Source organism: Megalobrama amblycephala, unplaced genomic scaffold (genome assembly GCF_018812025.1).
Source record: "Megalobrama amblycephala isolate DHTTF-2021 unplaced genomic scaffold, ASM1881202v1 scaffold538, whole genome shotgun sequence".
Classification (NCBI taxonomy): domain Eukaryota; kingdom Metazoa; phylum Chordata; class Actinopteri; order Cypriniformes; family Xenocyprididae; genus Megalobrama; species Megalobrama amblycephala.
In genome coordinates, this window is record NW_025953450.1 from 18,091 (window position 1) to 35,815 (window position 17,725).

Here is a 17,725-nt window from a genome sequence, read left to right on the forward strand (position 1 = left end):
GTCATCTTTTTCTCCTATTTTTGTTATTACCATGATCATAATATAATGAAGTACCATGGACAAATGTGTCATGTATGAGTATAGTAATCATTCAGTTCTTTGATATATATTGAGGTATTACCATCTGATGTACCACATATAACAGAACATTTTGTAATTAAAACGTATGCACTTCATTTTTGTAATTAAAATGAATTCATTCAGTCAGTTTATTAAGGTTCTCATAGTTTATTTTTATGCAAGCAAAATTTCATTTTTTCAGGTGGAGAAAAAAAAGGCATGAATAATTATGAAAAGTTGAAAAAAAAAATTTGTTAAACAAGCATTATATTTGTACAAAACAATGTGCAACTATAGCTAGAAATTATGGATTCTAACAATGAAAACCTAGCAAAACATGTTTTTACATATTTATTTACATAAATATTTATTTATTTATTTTTTTTTTTTTCATGTGTATTTCATATTAGGGTGTGCATTCATTTATTGTATTTGACAGATGTGATGATCAGTGGAGCTGAGTTTTTACCTTTATTGTTAAAGCACGGGCTAAAAATTGGATAGAGTTTCCCAGTGAAAGACTGACCAGTGTAAGAGTAGATATGAGAGTTGGACTCCACATCATAAAAGGAGACCAGACCCTCCTCATAATCCACAAACACACCGACCCGCTGCGGCTTCACGCTCAGAGACAGAGAGACAAGAGAATCAGCACAGGCTTTATATTCATTCTCATTCCTCAGAACCACAATCCAGAATCCATTTCTGGGACTCAGTGTGATCAATCCCTTTCTGTTAATGCTTGTTCTGACCACTCCTAAAGTCCATTCAGTCTTTCCCTTCACCTGCACCTCAAAATAAAATCTCCTTGCGGAGAATCCCTCTTTTCCCAGGACAAATACACATTTATCAAATCTCTTTGGTTTGTCTGGGAGTTTCTGCCAAATGTCTCCATGTCTCACTTGTTTTCTGTCATCAGACAGGATGAGTTGAGGATGAGCTGTATCAGGATCCAGAGTCACATCCACTGAGAATACAGAGAATATGAATCTTAATACAAGCATTCTGTGATGATGTTTTTAATATTTAATCAGTGTTTAATCATCCTGTAGGTCAGTAATGAAGCTGTGAGTATATGAATGTAATCTAGTGTAGTTCAGACACACACTGTACCTTCATACTGCTGCATCCTCTTCAGATCTGTAGAGACTAATGACAATAAAACATCATCAGATCTTTGACATGATTCATGAGTGGATTATAAACAAGCTTTACAATTGTATTTAAAGAATTGTGTACGACATCATGTTTTTATATTGTCAAAGTGTGTATATATGCTGATATTTAGAGAATCAAGCAGAAACCCCTATTGATTTGAGTTTAAGATCTTAATATTCTATAATAATAATATTCTAATGCTCCAACTCTCCAAATACACTTCAAATAATACTCTTGTAATGACTGAGGCAAATCAGCACAATTATTGTTAGTAACCAATAGTTTTAAGCTCACTCTGGTTTCCCCATCCCCCGGGAAGTTTTCATTACAAGTTTATTGCGCCGAGGAATGCGGTTGCCGCATGGAAACAGAGTAGAGACACAGAAAATTGCATCTTCCCTGCATTTTCCACACAGAACACAGACTTATGGCATTAATGTATGACAGACTGTGCTATAAATAAATCCTTCTCAGGAAATGGTATCCATTTTACTGATGTTGTATTGTACTCATTGTATTTACATGTTTGATGATTGTTAAATGTTCTGACCTGCACGGTAACTTCAATCATGCCATTTTAGTGTCTAACTTCGTAGCGGGAAGATTTAAATGCTTGTGTATCGGTACATCCATACCTGAACACATAGTATTAAAAGAATCTTTATATTCACAAGAACAGCTTGTTATTTTCTGGGTTGTAAAAGCCCTGACAGGAGGGGTGGCACCCAGAATTACAACATCTTCATTGTTCAACAACTGAAGGTGTGACTTTGACCAGGGTTAAAAACCAAACAGTGCACTCCCCCTCTTTTTTCTCCTTGCTTCTGAACGACCGAATCGATCTCCTTGCGGCCGGCCTAGGCCAGGCCTGCAGGCCTGTAGGCCTCGGCCTAAAACGAGCCATTGCTCCTCACCAACATGGAAAAACTGGCAATAACTCGAACTGAATCACCCAAGATCTCCCTCAGTGGCAGAGCCGATGCTCTCAGCCTAAGGGCATCTTGCAAGTACGTACATTTTAACACTAAACAGCGAGTTAGTATTAATTTGTAAGACTTACCTTGCTATGTAAGAAACTATGATTCCTTTCCAGATTGCCTTTGACATTTCATGTAGTTGTAACAGATTCTTCCGGTTCACACTATCATTACTCATTCTGACTGCGTGTGTGTGTGTGTGTGTGTGTGACCCTTTATGATGTTAGTTATGTGTTTGTTAGTTTAGTTATGTGTTTGTGAGTTAGTTAATAAAGATTGTGCACAATACACGTTTGGTTCTACTCCGTCTGCTAATGAATTGCCTCTTAAGTGATGATCCGGATACGTGCTCTGAGTAGTACAGCACAATAAGAAATTTTTCAAATGGAAATGACATTTCTTAGAATTAATAAACAATCAACAATGAGCGTTCACTGGACGAACAGGTTAACTGATTGTAATGTTAATTTTAATGTAGCTCTCCAGTTAATTGATTAACGGATTTGCTATTCATAATTAATCATAATTAATAATCATAATGAGTTATGAATAATTATTAATATTTCCCCTTTGAGTTAATTTTTGCTACACTCTCCAAAGCTGTTTAATACAGGTTTGAAATTTGTAAATTTGCGTCCTTAATTTATGATGTCTGTAATTTTTACTTTCTTCACGTTTATGTTAAACTAATTTCATCTGATACATATTCACACAATTTAGATGGGACAGTTGAAAAGGCCAATGCAAAATTATAGAAAATTACTGTTTCTCTCTCCAGTTTCTCATGTAAACATGTTTGCAGATGTACTAAAGCCTCATGGTTGTGATTACAGTGATGAAGCTTTTAGTACAAGATGAATTTACTGTTTTTCAAATGTATGTTTCCTGAAATTATGAAAATGTTCTCTTTTCTCTGTTATCTTCACGAAGGACTTTGAGTTGATGATAATGAGATTTGGCAATCATTTGATTCTCCGCAACCCGCACGCGCGCCCGCCCATCAAATCTAGTCCCGCGCCGCACTCTGTTGCGTTGGGTCCCGCGGATCCTGCGAGAGTACAGGTCTCTAGTTCGCGTCATGCCTGCCCAGCCACAGATTGTTCACGTCATGCCTGCCAAGTTTGAGTCTCTTTATGTCACGTCTGCCAAGCCTGAGTCTCTTCAGGTCATGCCTGCCACGCCTGAGCCCTCAGCCAAGATGGCTGCCATGCCTGAGACCTCAGCTAAGACGGCTACTACACCAGAGTCTACAGAGTGTGCAGCACTAGACATTATGGCCACTGCTATTATGTGTGTTTCGGCCATGCATGCATCCACTGACCAGCGTCCAGAGGGGACTCCAGCCCATGCTCCACGGATCAGGTCCACCTACGCTCCACGGCCTAGGTCCGCCTATGCTCCACATCCCAGGTCCACCCATGCTCAACGGCCCAGGTCTTTTTTTTTTTTTTTCATGTTCATGCCTTATTTTGAAGTTTATTCAAGTTTATTTGTTATGTTTTCATTGCTATGTTTGCTATTGTTTACCATGTGCTCCCCATTGCCATGTGTTTAAGCCCTCATGTTTGCTTTGTTCTTGGTTTAGTATTGTCCCTGTACCACTGTGGGTAAGATTAGGTTCCTGTCTATTGCTTTGCCATGTAGCCATGCCAAGCCAGTTAATGTCTTAGTTTTATGTTTGATTCTGTTGGAACTTAAATAAACTGCACAATGGTTCTCCTGCAACTAACAGCAACATTTTTTTATACATTTCCGAAAAAATGTGTTCAGATGCAAGGTAAATTATTATTGTCATGCAGTTTACATGACTGTTTTCAGCTAGATTCACCACACAACTGTATAACAGCAAATTCTGCATCAAATTTAAATGGATTAATCGACTTGAGCTGTTTATCACTTCATGGAGTGGCTGAAGAGCTGTTCATCAGCGCTATGTATGTGACACTGATCCCGATCTGTTTTACACTGTGGTTGACAGACGCACAGTTTAATTGCCAGCGCCATTTCGTCACACATTTGGATTACTGACCTTGTGCGTTTAACCATGCACTCCAATTTAAAAACAGTGCATATGTGGAGATAGGCCTTCCTTGCTTACTTGCTTTGTCGACCTACATGAGTGTTAGTAACATCAAAGTGGTGATTTGGGGCCCCGTAGCATCCTGGGTATATTGGTATATTGTGCATCCCACACAACGGTGCCCTATTCACATACTTCTCTTATTTCAACTTGAACCAGACTCATTTTTCATTACTGATATTAAAAGATATGTATCTGTACGGTATATTTGATATTGTCATACCAGTTTGCGTGAGTTTCTCCTGTAGAGTGTCCTGCAGTTGAGTCAGAGCTCTCCTCAGAGTCTCCAGACTCTCATCAGTCTTCACACTGATCTCAGACCAGTTCCTGGTGTTTCTAGAGCTGTACAGGGATGAGTGAATCTACAGCAGGAGAGTGGAGAAATCCTTCAGCATGGGGAGTGTTATGGTGTCATATACTGCATTATCATTGATCAGAGAGATGTTGACTGACCTGTAGGAGGTGAAGGTGATCTTCAGTGTGTGAGAGCTGCTCCAGCTCAGTGTTTCTCATCTTTAGCTCAGTGATCTCCTGTTCCAGCTCTTCAATGAGCTCTTCCTCCTGTTTCTCTGCTGCTTTCTGCTGCTCCTCCATCATCTCCAGCAGTTCAGTCTGACATCTCTCAATGGAGCGGATGAGATCAGTGAAGAGCTCGACACGGGCTGCTTTCTCCTTCTCTGTGTTTCTCTGCTCAACCAGATCAATCAACACGTTATTAATGGTGTTTGATAAGACAAGAATCAGCGACACTATTGATCATACTTCAGTGTTTTTAGGGGGCTTTCATAATTCTGCAATATTTGGACTGAATGATTCTTCAAATCATGTGTCTTGTTGAGGAGAGATGTGTTAATACTTTACTTAGTGATCATGTAATCACAGACATGTTGATATTTAGAGCAACAGCAAGATTGTGAGTGTGACATTGTTTTTATACAGAAAATAAAGAAAACACTACAAAGTAAATTTTAGATTATTTTTTTTCAGTTACCTTGTCTGTATTTGCTCTGACCATCAAAATTTCAAACGACTCAAACAATACAAACAGTGAAAAGTCCCAGTGCTGTTGGACTGTATATCAGGACTCTTGGAGAACTGGAACTACAAACCCGATTCCAAAAAAGTTGGGACACTGTACAAATTGTGAATAAAAAAGGAATGCAATAATTTACAAATCTCATAAACTTGTATTTTATTCACAATAGAATATTGATAACATATCAAATGTTGAAAGTGAGACATTTTGAAATGTCATGCCAAATATTGGTTCATTTTGGATTTCATGAAAGCTACACATTCCAAAAACAGTTGGGACAGGTAGCAATAAGAGTCCAGAAAAGTTAAATGTACATATAAGGAACAGCTGCAGGACCAATTTGCAACTTATTAGGGCAATTGGCAACATGATTGGGTATAAAAAGAGCCTCTCAGAGTGGCAGTGTCTCTCAGAAGTCAAGATGGGCAGAGGATTACCAATTCCCCAATGCTGCGGCAAAAAATAGTGAAGCAATATCAGAAAGGAGTTTCTCAGAGAAAAATTGCAAAGAGTTTGAAGTTATCATCATCTACAGTGCAGTTCAGACAAATCAAAATTTGAAGTTATTTTTGGAAAACTGGGACGCCATATCATCCGGACTAAAGAGGACAAGGACAATCCAAGTTGTTATCAGCGCTCAGTTCAGAAGCCTGCATCTCTGATGGTATGGGGTTGCATGAGTGCGTGTGGCATGGGCAGCTTACACATCTGGAAAGGCACCATCAATGCTGAAAGGTATATCCAAGTACTATAACAACATATGCTCCCATCCAGATGTCGTCTCTTTCAGGGAAGACCTTGCATTTTCCAACATGACAATGCCAGACCACATACTGAATCAATTACAACATCATGGCTGCGTAGAAGAAGGATCGGGGTACTGAAATGGCCAGCCTGCAGTCTAGATCTTTCACCCATAGAAAACATTTGTCACATCATAAAGAGGAAGATGCGACAAAGAAGACCTAAGACAGTTGAGCAACTAGAAGCCTGTATTAGACAAGAATGGGACAACATTCCTATTCCTAAACTTGAGAAACTTGTCTCCTCAGTCCCCAGACGTTTGCAGACTGTTATAAAAAGAAGAGGGGATGCCACACAGTGGTAAACATGGTCTTGTCCCAACTTTTTGAGATGTGTTGATGCCATGAAATTTAAAATCAACATTTTTCCCTTAAAATTATACATTTTCTCAGTTTAAACTTTTGATATGTCATCTATGTTGAATAAATTCTGAATAAAATACTGAAATTTGAAACTTCCACATCATTGCATTCTGTTTTTATTCACAATTTGTACAGTGTCCCAATTTGTTTGGAATCGGGTCTGTAAATGATGAGTAAAAAACATTTAAATTAATTTAATTACATTATTTTAAACTCACTTTTCTGACTTCTGCTGAGTGTTTGATGTCTTGAATCTTCTTGATTTTGTTCTGGATCATTTGCTGCACATCTTTCTGTGTCTTCATTAATTGAGTCTATAGACAGAGAACAATACAATATGTTTTCATAAATGATTAATTTTTTCATAAAATCAAAGAATATGACTCCCCCTTGATATAAGCCCTTTCAAATCAGTTTTGTCAGTAACTTTTACCTTCTTCTCTTCACTCTCCTCTTCTAAAGAAACAGTGTTGTGATTCTTGTGGTCTGTTAAAGTGCAGATTGGACACACAATTGTCTGATCATCTCTACAGAACAGCTCCAGAGGTCTCTCGTGTTTCTGACATATATAGTCCCCCAGATTCCTCACAGGATTGATCAGTTTGTGTTTCTTTAAACCTGCCACTCTCAAATGGGGCTCCAGGTGAGTTTCACAGTAAGAGCTCTGACACACCAGACACGACTTCAGGGCTTTCAGCTTTCTTTCCTCACAGAAGTCACACAGAACTTCAGTTTTTTTCAGAACTTCAGGTTTTTTCTCAGGACTTTTCTTTTTATAGTGATCTACGAGCTCTCGGAGTGTGGCATTAATCTTGAGATCAGGTTTTCGCTTGAATGTTTCTTTACAGTTTGGACAGTTGCAGGTCTGGCTGTTGTCCCAGCACTTATTCAGACAGGTCTTGCAGAAGTTGTGTCCACATGGAGTGCTGACTGGATCAGTGAACACATCAAGACATATCGAGCACTGAAGCTCCTCAGTCAGTGGACCGCTGGAGGATGACATTGCTGGAAAGGGAAATGATGAAGATAAATCACACTACTAGTCTAAAGTTTGGAAACACATGTGAATTTTTTATCTAATGGCTTTTGCTTAAAGGACTGAAATAATAATAATTACTAGTTGTAGTAGTATTATAATAAATGGATGAGTGGACAGTGAAGGAAAAGGCTCAGCAAGTCTAGCACACATGAACTATTGCAGTATTGTTTATAAAGAATCCCATGATGCACCTCATGAAGCTGATTGAATGTAAAAAGTGATTTTGAAGAAACTCAAATATGTAAGAGATTATGTTCAGTCAGCTGGTCATTACTGCAAAATGAACCCAGAGAAAGTGATCAGAACCCTGATGTAAAGCTCATTACATGAACATTTACCATATAAGGAGCAATATTGAATATTTCAAAGATTTATTGTATTATCTACTACTGTAAATTTCTGAACTTTACATATTAAATATTATTAGAGAAGAGTGAAAGACATTCATGCACTAATTCAGCATTCTTCTTTTGTTTCTTTCTTTTTTTTATTGACTTTTATGGACTATTCTCCTCAATACTTCGTTTCCTGGTTTTTCTTGCTGTTGTTGATGTTGGTAAAGATTCTGCCATTGTTCTTTCCCTCTTCGTTTTCAAGAAAAGAAATTGTATTATATGATCAATGGTCTGATAAGAAACATCTCAGCCAATTTGCTCCTTTAATGAGTGTGTATTTAGTCACTGAGGTTTAAATGAAATCTTACCTCAATGATCAGATTTAATTTTACTTATTCTTCATAATAATATTTCATATCAGATAATTTTAAAAAGCACAGTTTATTCACTCTAATAAACAACTCTTCAATGTTATTAAACCTCTGAAATAAAATGACATTCAAATTATTTAAATAATTTATTTTATTTTTATCAGACTTAAAACCAAACTGGATCTTGACCATTTGATCAATATTTATTTTAAATGGTTAAATCTCATGTAAGAATTGGTAACACAATAATTCCTTTGAAACACAGTGAGAGACTCATAAACTCACTGAACAATCTGAACTTTGACCTGCTGTTTAGATTAACGAAAGTACAAATTACAAGTGATATATTTTTCAACCAAAAAAAAAAATATATATATATCGTTATATAAAAATAGATACATCTCTCCACAAAATATATTATAAATGTGGTTTTTATCTTGTTTAATGTATATGTAATTTTCAGCTGTATGGTTTGTGTTCAGTTCTGTCTGCAGTTAATTTACTTCCTGTTTCTTTAGTCTTTCTGTCAAGGGACAAAATGACAGAAACACCAATCTTTGCTTTACAATCAAATTAAATACTTTTAATAATTCTGATATCATTTCAGGGCAGTAAACAAGTAAAGTAGTTGAGTATTTCACATGCTTAAGCCTGATTCAGTTCAACTCCATTCCAGTTCAACATAAACTCTACTAAACCAGATCACTTTCCATTAGAAACATGTTCAGCTCAATCTCTCTTATATTTCTGTCTCTTACCTGTGAGTATCAGATGTGTCCACAAGACTCTTTGAATGGCTCAATAAATATTCTGTTGTTTAAAGAGGTTGATCGTTTCAGGCGTCCATATTGTTGTTGATCAAGGTTCACTTTCTCTGAATCTCTCTGATGTCAGTGATGTCAGAGCTCCTCCTGTAAATTTACATTTGTCTCTGTATTCAGTGTGCTGGTTCATGTGTGTCTGTTTGTAACAGGCCTAATGTTTCTATCAGATTAATCTCCAGCATTTGCATATACTATATACAAGTAAACCAAAGAAGAAATTGAAATTGTATGTATTTCTAAATGTCTTCTGATCCACAGAAGAAAGTCACTCAGGTTCAGAATGACATGATGAGTAAATGATGACAGAATGCTGATCTTCCTTTAAAACATCTTCAGTCTTTTCAAACATGAGGTAATTGAGGTTGAATCTCTATATTTGTCAGAATGATTCCTCTATTATTCCGTTAGGAGAAAATAATTTGACATTCTTGAACTGTTTGCATGTAGTAGATCAAACTGACACACATGTAATGAACACACTGTCATTCTCAATTATGGACACTGTAAAAAAAAAATAATTTCAAAATTTTAACAAAAACAAAGATTATTGGAGTACAGTTTATAAGAAAATACTCTCAAGGTTCTCAAGATGGCGTCGGTGTAGGTTGTGTTTTCCTTAGGCTCTTTCGTGAATTTTGTGCAAATCTTGATTTTCTTACCCTCTGTAGATTTTTTGGTACTCATGTGCTGAATTTATTCTCTATTTATGCTCTCCGCATATCTAATGTCATTTGTTAGTGAAACATTCACAAATTTTTGAGAGCTTTTTCCAAGTTTCGTCAACAACTTCTCACTGAATAGGTTACAGCACAGATTGAATTTTTGTGTGGCGTCATGATGGAAGTGGATGACATCCCGAAATCTGAGAGTGTTAAACGCACGCATTCTTATTCAAAATCTAATAATGTTGTGGAATCATTGGATGTATGTTCTTACTGAGTCTCCTGCTGCAAGCCCTTTGCCGAAAAATGCGATGCCCGACCTCAGATCCCTCAAATGCTGTCTTGCTTGAAGCGATAGAGAGACTGGGTAAGAAGCAGGATGACTTTATGGATAAACTTTTGGAGATTGAGAAATCGGTCACGTCAAATTCCATCCTAATCGCTGATATTACTACAAGAGTCGACACTGTTTCGAAAAAATCAGAGGATACAACTACTAAATCTGATAAAATGGACTCTCAGCTCTCTACCCTGGTTGCCGAAAATAAACGCTTATGGGATAGAGTAGATGTATGGAAGTAATTTAATGCCAAATGTTTTTGAAATAAAAAGCTTGTTGAATTGCACTAATTGAAAAAAAATATGCATTACATTAACTGTACTTGCATTTTTATGCATTGTATTTTTAAGGTTTGCATTTTATGGGCTGAAATTCAACATGGTTGTATATTTAAGCTGTGAATATTTCAATTAAAAATATTTCACACACATTTTCATTATTAAAAATTCAATAATTTATATTCACCTTTCAGATTTCACTTCCAAAATATTCATTCTGTTTAAAAATACAACCTATAAAATTCGACTAGCAATTTTCAGTCCATTTTATTTCGCTTTACAAATTCGCTTCCACAAATTCAGTGGTTCAAATTCGGCAGAAAATTCAACATTTCACATCCGGGAACTGCAGGAAAAGCAGTAGAGTGCCGATACATGATCTCTATCTGCTGTTAGTCTTCTTCACCAGCAGGTGCCGCTAGCGGCTGTTTACGAAGACCAAATCAACGGCTAGTATGTCATCATTCATTCATAAAAACGGATTTACAGAAATGGAGCAAGCGGTAAGTGAATGTGTGATGATTATCAGGGCCAATATAAATGCAGAAAAGCTGATAAAGACACAAAAGCTGCATTTATGTTTAATTCAGTGTCTTTGTGGTTACCTGTGTAGTCTACATGTAAGCAGCTTTCTCTCCAGTGAACGAGATTATAACGTTATTCCCGAAGCTGGTGTACAGATCAAATGTTAAATCTGAGGTAGACATATATTTCTCTCTGTTGTTTAGTTTCCTCAACTTTATATCGCGGCACTGTGTTGTAATACTAGGGTTTCCCTCATCCGTTATAGGATTCCCCTGCCGTCAGGACATATAAATCTCTTAACACAGCTTAATGGACTCCTACAGTGATATAAAAGACCAAACTCGCACCTCATTTGTGATGTAGGTTATACTATATAGGCTCCAAGAAAGCAGATATTCTCATAAAGTTGTTTTTGATTCTGAACGTTTGATATTCGCAAATTTAGGGACCGTCTCTAAAGTTACTACATTGGTATTCACATTTCTTCCTTCAATAGCGTTTAAAGAGAACGATTTACAGTCACAAAACCAACTCTAAAGTGTTCATCTAGGTCTCAGGTTGAACAGTGATGTGCCTACTCTCTCTCTCGCTCTCTTACACACACACACACACACACACACACACACACACGCGAACTCACACAAACTCTTGTAAACGCACATGCACATACATATTCAAACACACCCCACTCAAAGTAGCCTACATACACATATCCTTTTTCTTTTTTTTTCTTTTTTCTTTTTTACACGTTCATCACACAATTCGTTCTACTTTGTTCATTTTTTTTTTTTCCTGCCGATATATTATCCTGCTTATACAAATTTTACATTGGGTTGCCAAAGCATTTATATGAGCAGGAAAAATCAAATTAACAAAGTAGAACAAATTGTGTGATGAATGTGTAAAAAAATAAAAGAAAAGGTATATGTGTATGTACTTTGAGTTCTGTGTGTTTGAATATGTGTGTGTATGTGTTTGTTTGTTTGTGTGTGTGTGTGTGTGTGTGTGTGTGTGTGAGAGAGAGAGAGAGAGAGAGAGAGAGTAGGGTGCATCACTGTTCGACCTGACACCTAGATGAACACTTTACAGTTGGTTTTGTGACTGTAAGTCATTCTCATCACATTCTATTGAGCTTTAAATTATGGCATTTTTTGTACGATCCCATACAGTAGTGAAATACATATCAATATTTACATATTACTTGACAGTTTATTTGGAAACACTTTACAATAAGGTTCATAATGTATTTACTTACGTGAACTATCCATGACCAATTTGTTACTGTATTTGGTAATCGTTGTTAACGTTAATAAGCATACAGCAGTTCATTGTTCATTTTAGTTCACAGTGCATAAACTAATGTTAACAAATACAACTCTTTATTTTAATAATGTATTAGTAAATGCTGGAATTAACATTAACAAAATTAACAAGTGCTGTAGAAATGCAGTTCATTATTAGTTCATATTAACTAGTTAATATAAAGTGTTACCTTTTATTTGAATAAACATCAAAAATATAAAAGGTCTGCATTATACCTGAGACCTAGATGAACACTTTAGAGTTGGTTTTGTGACTGTAAATCATTCTCTTTAAACGCTATTGAAGGAAGAAACGTGAATACCAATGTTGTAACTTTAGAGACGGTCCCTAAATTTGCGAATATCAAACGTTCAGCATCAAAACAACTTTATGAGAATATCTGCTTTCTTGGAGCCTATATAGTAGGCCTATGTAGTGGCTTGCAAGAAGGCTGGATCTAAAGAGAACGGTCAAAGCATTGCAAATACGACAACATTTTAATGCATTGTATGAAGAATGTCAATAAGAACAGTGGCTTGCACAGATCTCCGTGTAGAAATCGCGTTCCGGGGGCACATCGATATGACCACTTTCACAATTAAAGAGGCAAGGGCTCAAGCCATTTTAGGCAATTTAGAAATCCTGGACAGGACGCGTCCTGGGAGAATGGCGCATATGGTCACCCTACTATATAGACTTCGGTAAAGTTGGTTTTATATTCGCACATTCGGACTTCTGATAAATTCAGACTTTCCAATAAATGTGCAATAAATTAATGTTTGCGAATTTTAAGCACCGACATGATATTGACAACCAACGATTGTCAACTTACAACATTTTTCACAGTCGATCAAAATAGGCAAGTATTGTTTTAATGGCATATTTACTTGTGAATGTCCACTGAATGTCCAATGTAGTGTGATTAACAAGGCTATTGAATACGGATGGCCGAATGTGCGAATATAAAACCAACTTTACCGAAGTACTATATAGTATAACCTACATCACAAATGAGGTGCGAGTTTGGTCTTTTATATCACTGTAGGAGTCCATTAAGCTGTGTTAAGAGATTTATATGTCCTGACGGCAGGGGAATCCTATAACGGATGAGGGAACCCTAGTATTACAACACAGTGCCGCGATATAAAGTTGAGGAAACTAAACAACAGAGAGAAATGTCTACCTCAGATTTAACATTTGATCTGTACACCAGCTTCGGGAATAACGTTATAATCTCGTTCACTGGAGAGAAAGCTGCTTACATGTAGACTACACAGGTAACCACAAAGACACTGAATTAAACATAAATGCAGCTTTTGTGTCTTTATCAGCTTTTCTGCATTTATATTGGCCCTGATAATCATCACACATTCACTTACCGCTTGCTCCATTTCTGTAAATCCGTTTTTATGAATGAATGATGACATACTAGCCGTTGCTTTGGTCTTCCTAAACAGCCGCTAGCGGCACCTGCTGGTGAAGAAGACTAACAGCAGATAGAGATCATGTATCGGCACTCTACTGCTTTTCCTGCAGTTCCCGGATGTGAAATGTTGAATTTTCTGCCGAATTTGAACCACTGAATTTGTGGAAGCGAATTTGTAAAGCGAAATAAAATGGACTGAAAATTGCTAGTCGAATTTTATAGGTTGTATTTTTAAACAGAATGAATATTTTGGAAGTGAAATCTGAAAGGTGAATATAAATTATTGAATTTTTAATAATGAAAATGTGTGTGAAATATTTTTAATTGAAATATTCACAGCTTAAATATACAACCATGTTGAATTTCAGCCCATAAAAATGCAAACCTTAAAAATACAATGCATCAAAATTCAAGCACACTAATGTAATGCATATTTTTTTTCAATTAGTGCAATTCAACAAGCTTTTTATTTCAAAAACATTAGGCATTAATTTACTTCCATATTGATGAGCTGGACGTCTACAAATGGCGATGGAATTTAAGGATCTCAGGTATTCCGGAGGTAGATGGGGAGAATGTCAATATGGCCACAATGGACATTTTTCTCCAGGTGTCACCATGCTTGGCGGATGTTCTGCAAACTTCGATTGATGTTGTGCACAGGCTTGGCCCAAAATTAGGCAATGCACGCCCTCGCAGGATAATTGTACAGTTCCTTTCCAGATCTCACCGTGATCGTATCTGGGCTGATGCAAAAAAAATCTGAAGTGCTTAAACATCAGGATATCGGAGGACCAGACGCAGAGAACGAAGGAAGCCCGGAATAGGTTATGGCCTTTGGTGGAAAAAGCCCGAAAAGAGGGTCATTGTGCTGGTTAAGGGTCCATTTGCTATCGTAGATAAAAGAAGGTTTGTGCGGACGATATCTGACTTTTAAAGGACAGTGAAGGTCAGCGCTTGCAGGCTTTGCCAATGATGTTCACTGCCATCTTGATTGAGAAACTTTTGTCTGACGAATTGTACTAATATTGACTTGATGTCATTATATATGAAGGTCTATTGCAGTATGTTGAGGTAAGAGGAGGGCAGCTAACAGATGTTATAGAGGGGTATAGATAAGTTTCAAGTTTTGCACTTTATTGTACTTTGTATTACATTTTATAGCTCTTCGTTACTATTGTAGTGGTATAAAGTTTTTCTCTTGTTTTGTTATTGTTCTTATGTCAGTTAAATTGTCTTGCTTTTCTCTTAATGTATGGGGGATTCGTGACTCTAAACGCAAGGCTTTATTTTTTATCTTGTACGTCACAGAAAAGGGATGTTTATTTTTTCAGGAAACACATTCTTGTTTTAAAGATGTAACCTTTTGGCGCAATCAATAGGGAGGTAATGTCTTGTTTTGTCATGGTACTAATCGCTCTGCTGGAGTTTTGATTTTATTTGACCATAATTTTAGCAGCTCTATTCTTCAATCTTTTTCTTCTTCCGAGGGCAGATGGATCATTGTTGTTATTCTTTTGGGGGAATTTGTGTTTATCTTGGTCAATGTTTATGGTTTTAACAATCATACACAAAATAACATTTTTTTTTTCAGGATCTATCTTCTAAAATTCTTGATTTAAAATGTAAATACCCCTCTGCTGCAATAATTGTTGGAGGGGATTTTAATGAAGCTCCCGATCTATGTTTGGATAGATTTCATCCAAAACCAGAGTCATGCAAATGGAACAATATTATGAAATTATTTTTGTAGTAACCTTTCTCTGTTGGATACATACAGGTTTATGCATGTTGAAAATGATTGTTCATATACTTGGTTTTGTGCGGATCTTTTAAGGAAATCGCATATAGATTACTGGCTTATTTCAGACTTCATGTCCACTTTTATTAAATCTAGCAGTATCTGTCCTGTTCCTCTCACAGATCTTGCTTTTATTGACCTTAATTTTTCTGATTCTGGTGCTGGTTGTCATAGAAACCCTGGATACTGGAAACGTAATTGTTCTTTATTACAAATTTCCTGTCAGGTGAGCAGGGAAGGAAAAAGACCCGAAAACACAGACACACTCAAACCTGGCTCATGACAGTACCCCTCCCCCGAGGAGCGCCCCCTGGCGCTCCTGAGGAAGAGGACTGGCGAGAGTGAAGGAGTCATCAATGAGCGAGTGGTCCAGGACGTCCCAAGCTGGAATCCAACTCCTCTCCTCGGGAACGTAGCCCTCCCAATCGAACGAGATATTGATGGCCACGGCCCCGGCGACACACATCCAGCAGCCTCCTGACCCTGTAAACAGGAGAACCCTCAACGAGCACAGGACAATGGGTAGGGCGGGCGGGAGCGCGAACGACTGGCTTAATACACGAGACATGAAAGACCGGGTGGTCGCGCCGCAAGATGGGAGGCAATTTGAGCTTGACAGGCTGCAGGACTAATGACTTTAACTATGGAAAAGGGACCTATGAAGCGCGGAGCCAATTTGTGGGACTCATTTTGCAGGGGCAGATCCCGAGTGGATAACCACCTTTTGACCGGAAACATATCTGGGAGCTTTGACGCGACGGCGATTGGCAGTACGACAAGTGTGCTCTCTGTTGCGACATAAGGCTTATCTCACTGTCCTCCAGGTGCATTGGCAACAACGGATAAACGCTTGGACCGAAGGGACAGAAACCTTAGTCTCCTGGGAAGGGAAACAGAGGCAGCTGATAGCTGAGAGATGACTGAAACGGTGATAAGCCAGTGGCTAAGGAGGGAAGAGAATTATGGGTGTACTCGACCCATGGCAACTGCTCGCTCCAGGACGCACGGTTGTCCAAAGTCCAAGTACAGGAACATGCGACTGTCAGGAAATGAACACAGACAGAGGATCTAAATGCAAGTATAACAATATTTATTGACAGAATTCGCTGTACAATAACTTCACTCCAAATGGACAGTCGAGGCAGAGATTGTGACGAGCAGAGACGGTGGTGTGCAGACTGGTGATGAACAGGGTGGCGCAGGGCTGCAGCGGGTATCAGAGACCAAGGATAATCCAACCCAGAAAACAGGGCACACGACGATAGTCCAGAATCCGAGAACCAGGAAGAGACAAAACAGAGAACACAACACCGGGACAGCCTGCAACGAACTGACAAAGACGACATGAAGACACGCGCATTTTATAACAAACATTTAACAAGACACGGCTGGCAACAGATCGCAATCAGATCATAATGGGTGACGCCCACACAATCATTCACTAACACACATACACACACACCAAAACACACAAGAGGCGAGTAAATGAATCCATGAACCGTGACAGTGACCCAAAATTTGATTTGTACGTTCGGCCTGCCCATTAGTCTGAGGATGGAATCCTGATGACAAGCTGGCAGAAGCACCAATCTGCCAGCAGAATTCCCTCCAGAATTGAGAAGCAAACTGAGGACCTTCTGTCCGAGATGATGTCAGGAAGGAAGACCGTGCAGACGAAAAACGTTCTCTATGACAATTTGGGCGGTCTCCGTTAGCAGAGGGGAGTTTACATAACGGAACGGAGTGCTTACAAGAGTAAGGATTACCGTGTTATTTGTAGAAGCCGGAAGGCCAGTCACGGAAGTCCATGGCGAATATGAGACAAAGGACAAGATGGAATCGGTAGGGGGAGGTGCGGGAGGTGAATTGCTAGACTTAGTCTGTGCACAAACAGCACACGAAGTGACAAATCAACGCACGTCACGAGCCATTGAGGGCCACCAAAAACATTGATTGAGAGCTGCGAGAGTACTTCTAACCCCCGGATGAACGACCAATCTAGAAGAGTGTCCCCAGTGGAGGACCGCGAGATGTACAGACTGAGGTACAAACAATTTGGTCGGAGGGCACTGTCGGGGAATAGAAACATTATTAAGGCCGGCTTTAACTTGCTTCTCGATTCCCCAAGAAACGCCCGCCACCACACAACCCTCTGGCAACCCTTAGCTGGATCCATGCTGATGCCATCAGCAGAGATTACAGAGCCCAGGAAAAACACTGACTGGGCATGGAAAATGCATTTTTCAGCCTTAACAAAAAGCTTGTTCTCTAAGAGGTGCTGTAAGACGCGACGAACATGCTGAACGTGCACCGCTGGGGAAGGCGAGAAGATAAGAATGTCATCT

The 17,725-nt window shown here is 38.3% G+C and overlaps 1 protein-coding gene across 2 annotated transcripts; it reads right to left on the minus strand.

Annotated features, from left to right (window-relative positions):
- Positions 1–446: 446 nt before the first annotated feature.
- Positions 447–9,106, minus strand: LOC125261965 (E3 ubiquitin-protein ligase TRIM39-like). Of its 2 annotated transcripts, none has more exons than XM_048180540.1 (7): positions 8,981–9,106; positions 6,911–7,482; positions 6,696–6,791; positions 4,729–4,962; positions 4,499–4,637; positions 1,174–1,200; positions 447–1,027 (listed from the first exon to the last, which is right to left on the minus strand). In XM_048180540.1, exons 2-7 carry the CDS (start codon positions 7,478–7,480, stop codon positions 480–482), a joined length of 1,614 nt encoding a protein of 537 aa, XP_048036497.1. In that variant the 5' UTR covers positions 7,481–7,482; positions 8,981–9,106; the 3' UTR covers positions 447–479. The 2 variants fall into 2 exon arrangements, with proteins under 2 accessions (XP_048036497.1, XP_048036496.1); XM_048180539.1 differs by having other exon boundaries at positions 1,174–1,209.
- Between the last annotated feature and the right edge of the window lie 8,619 nt (positions 9,107–17,725).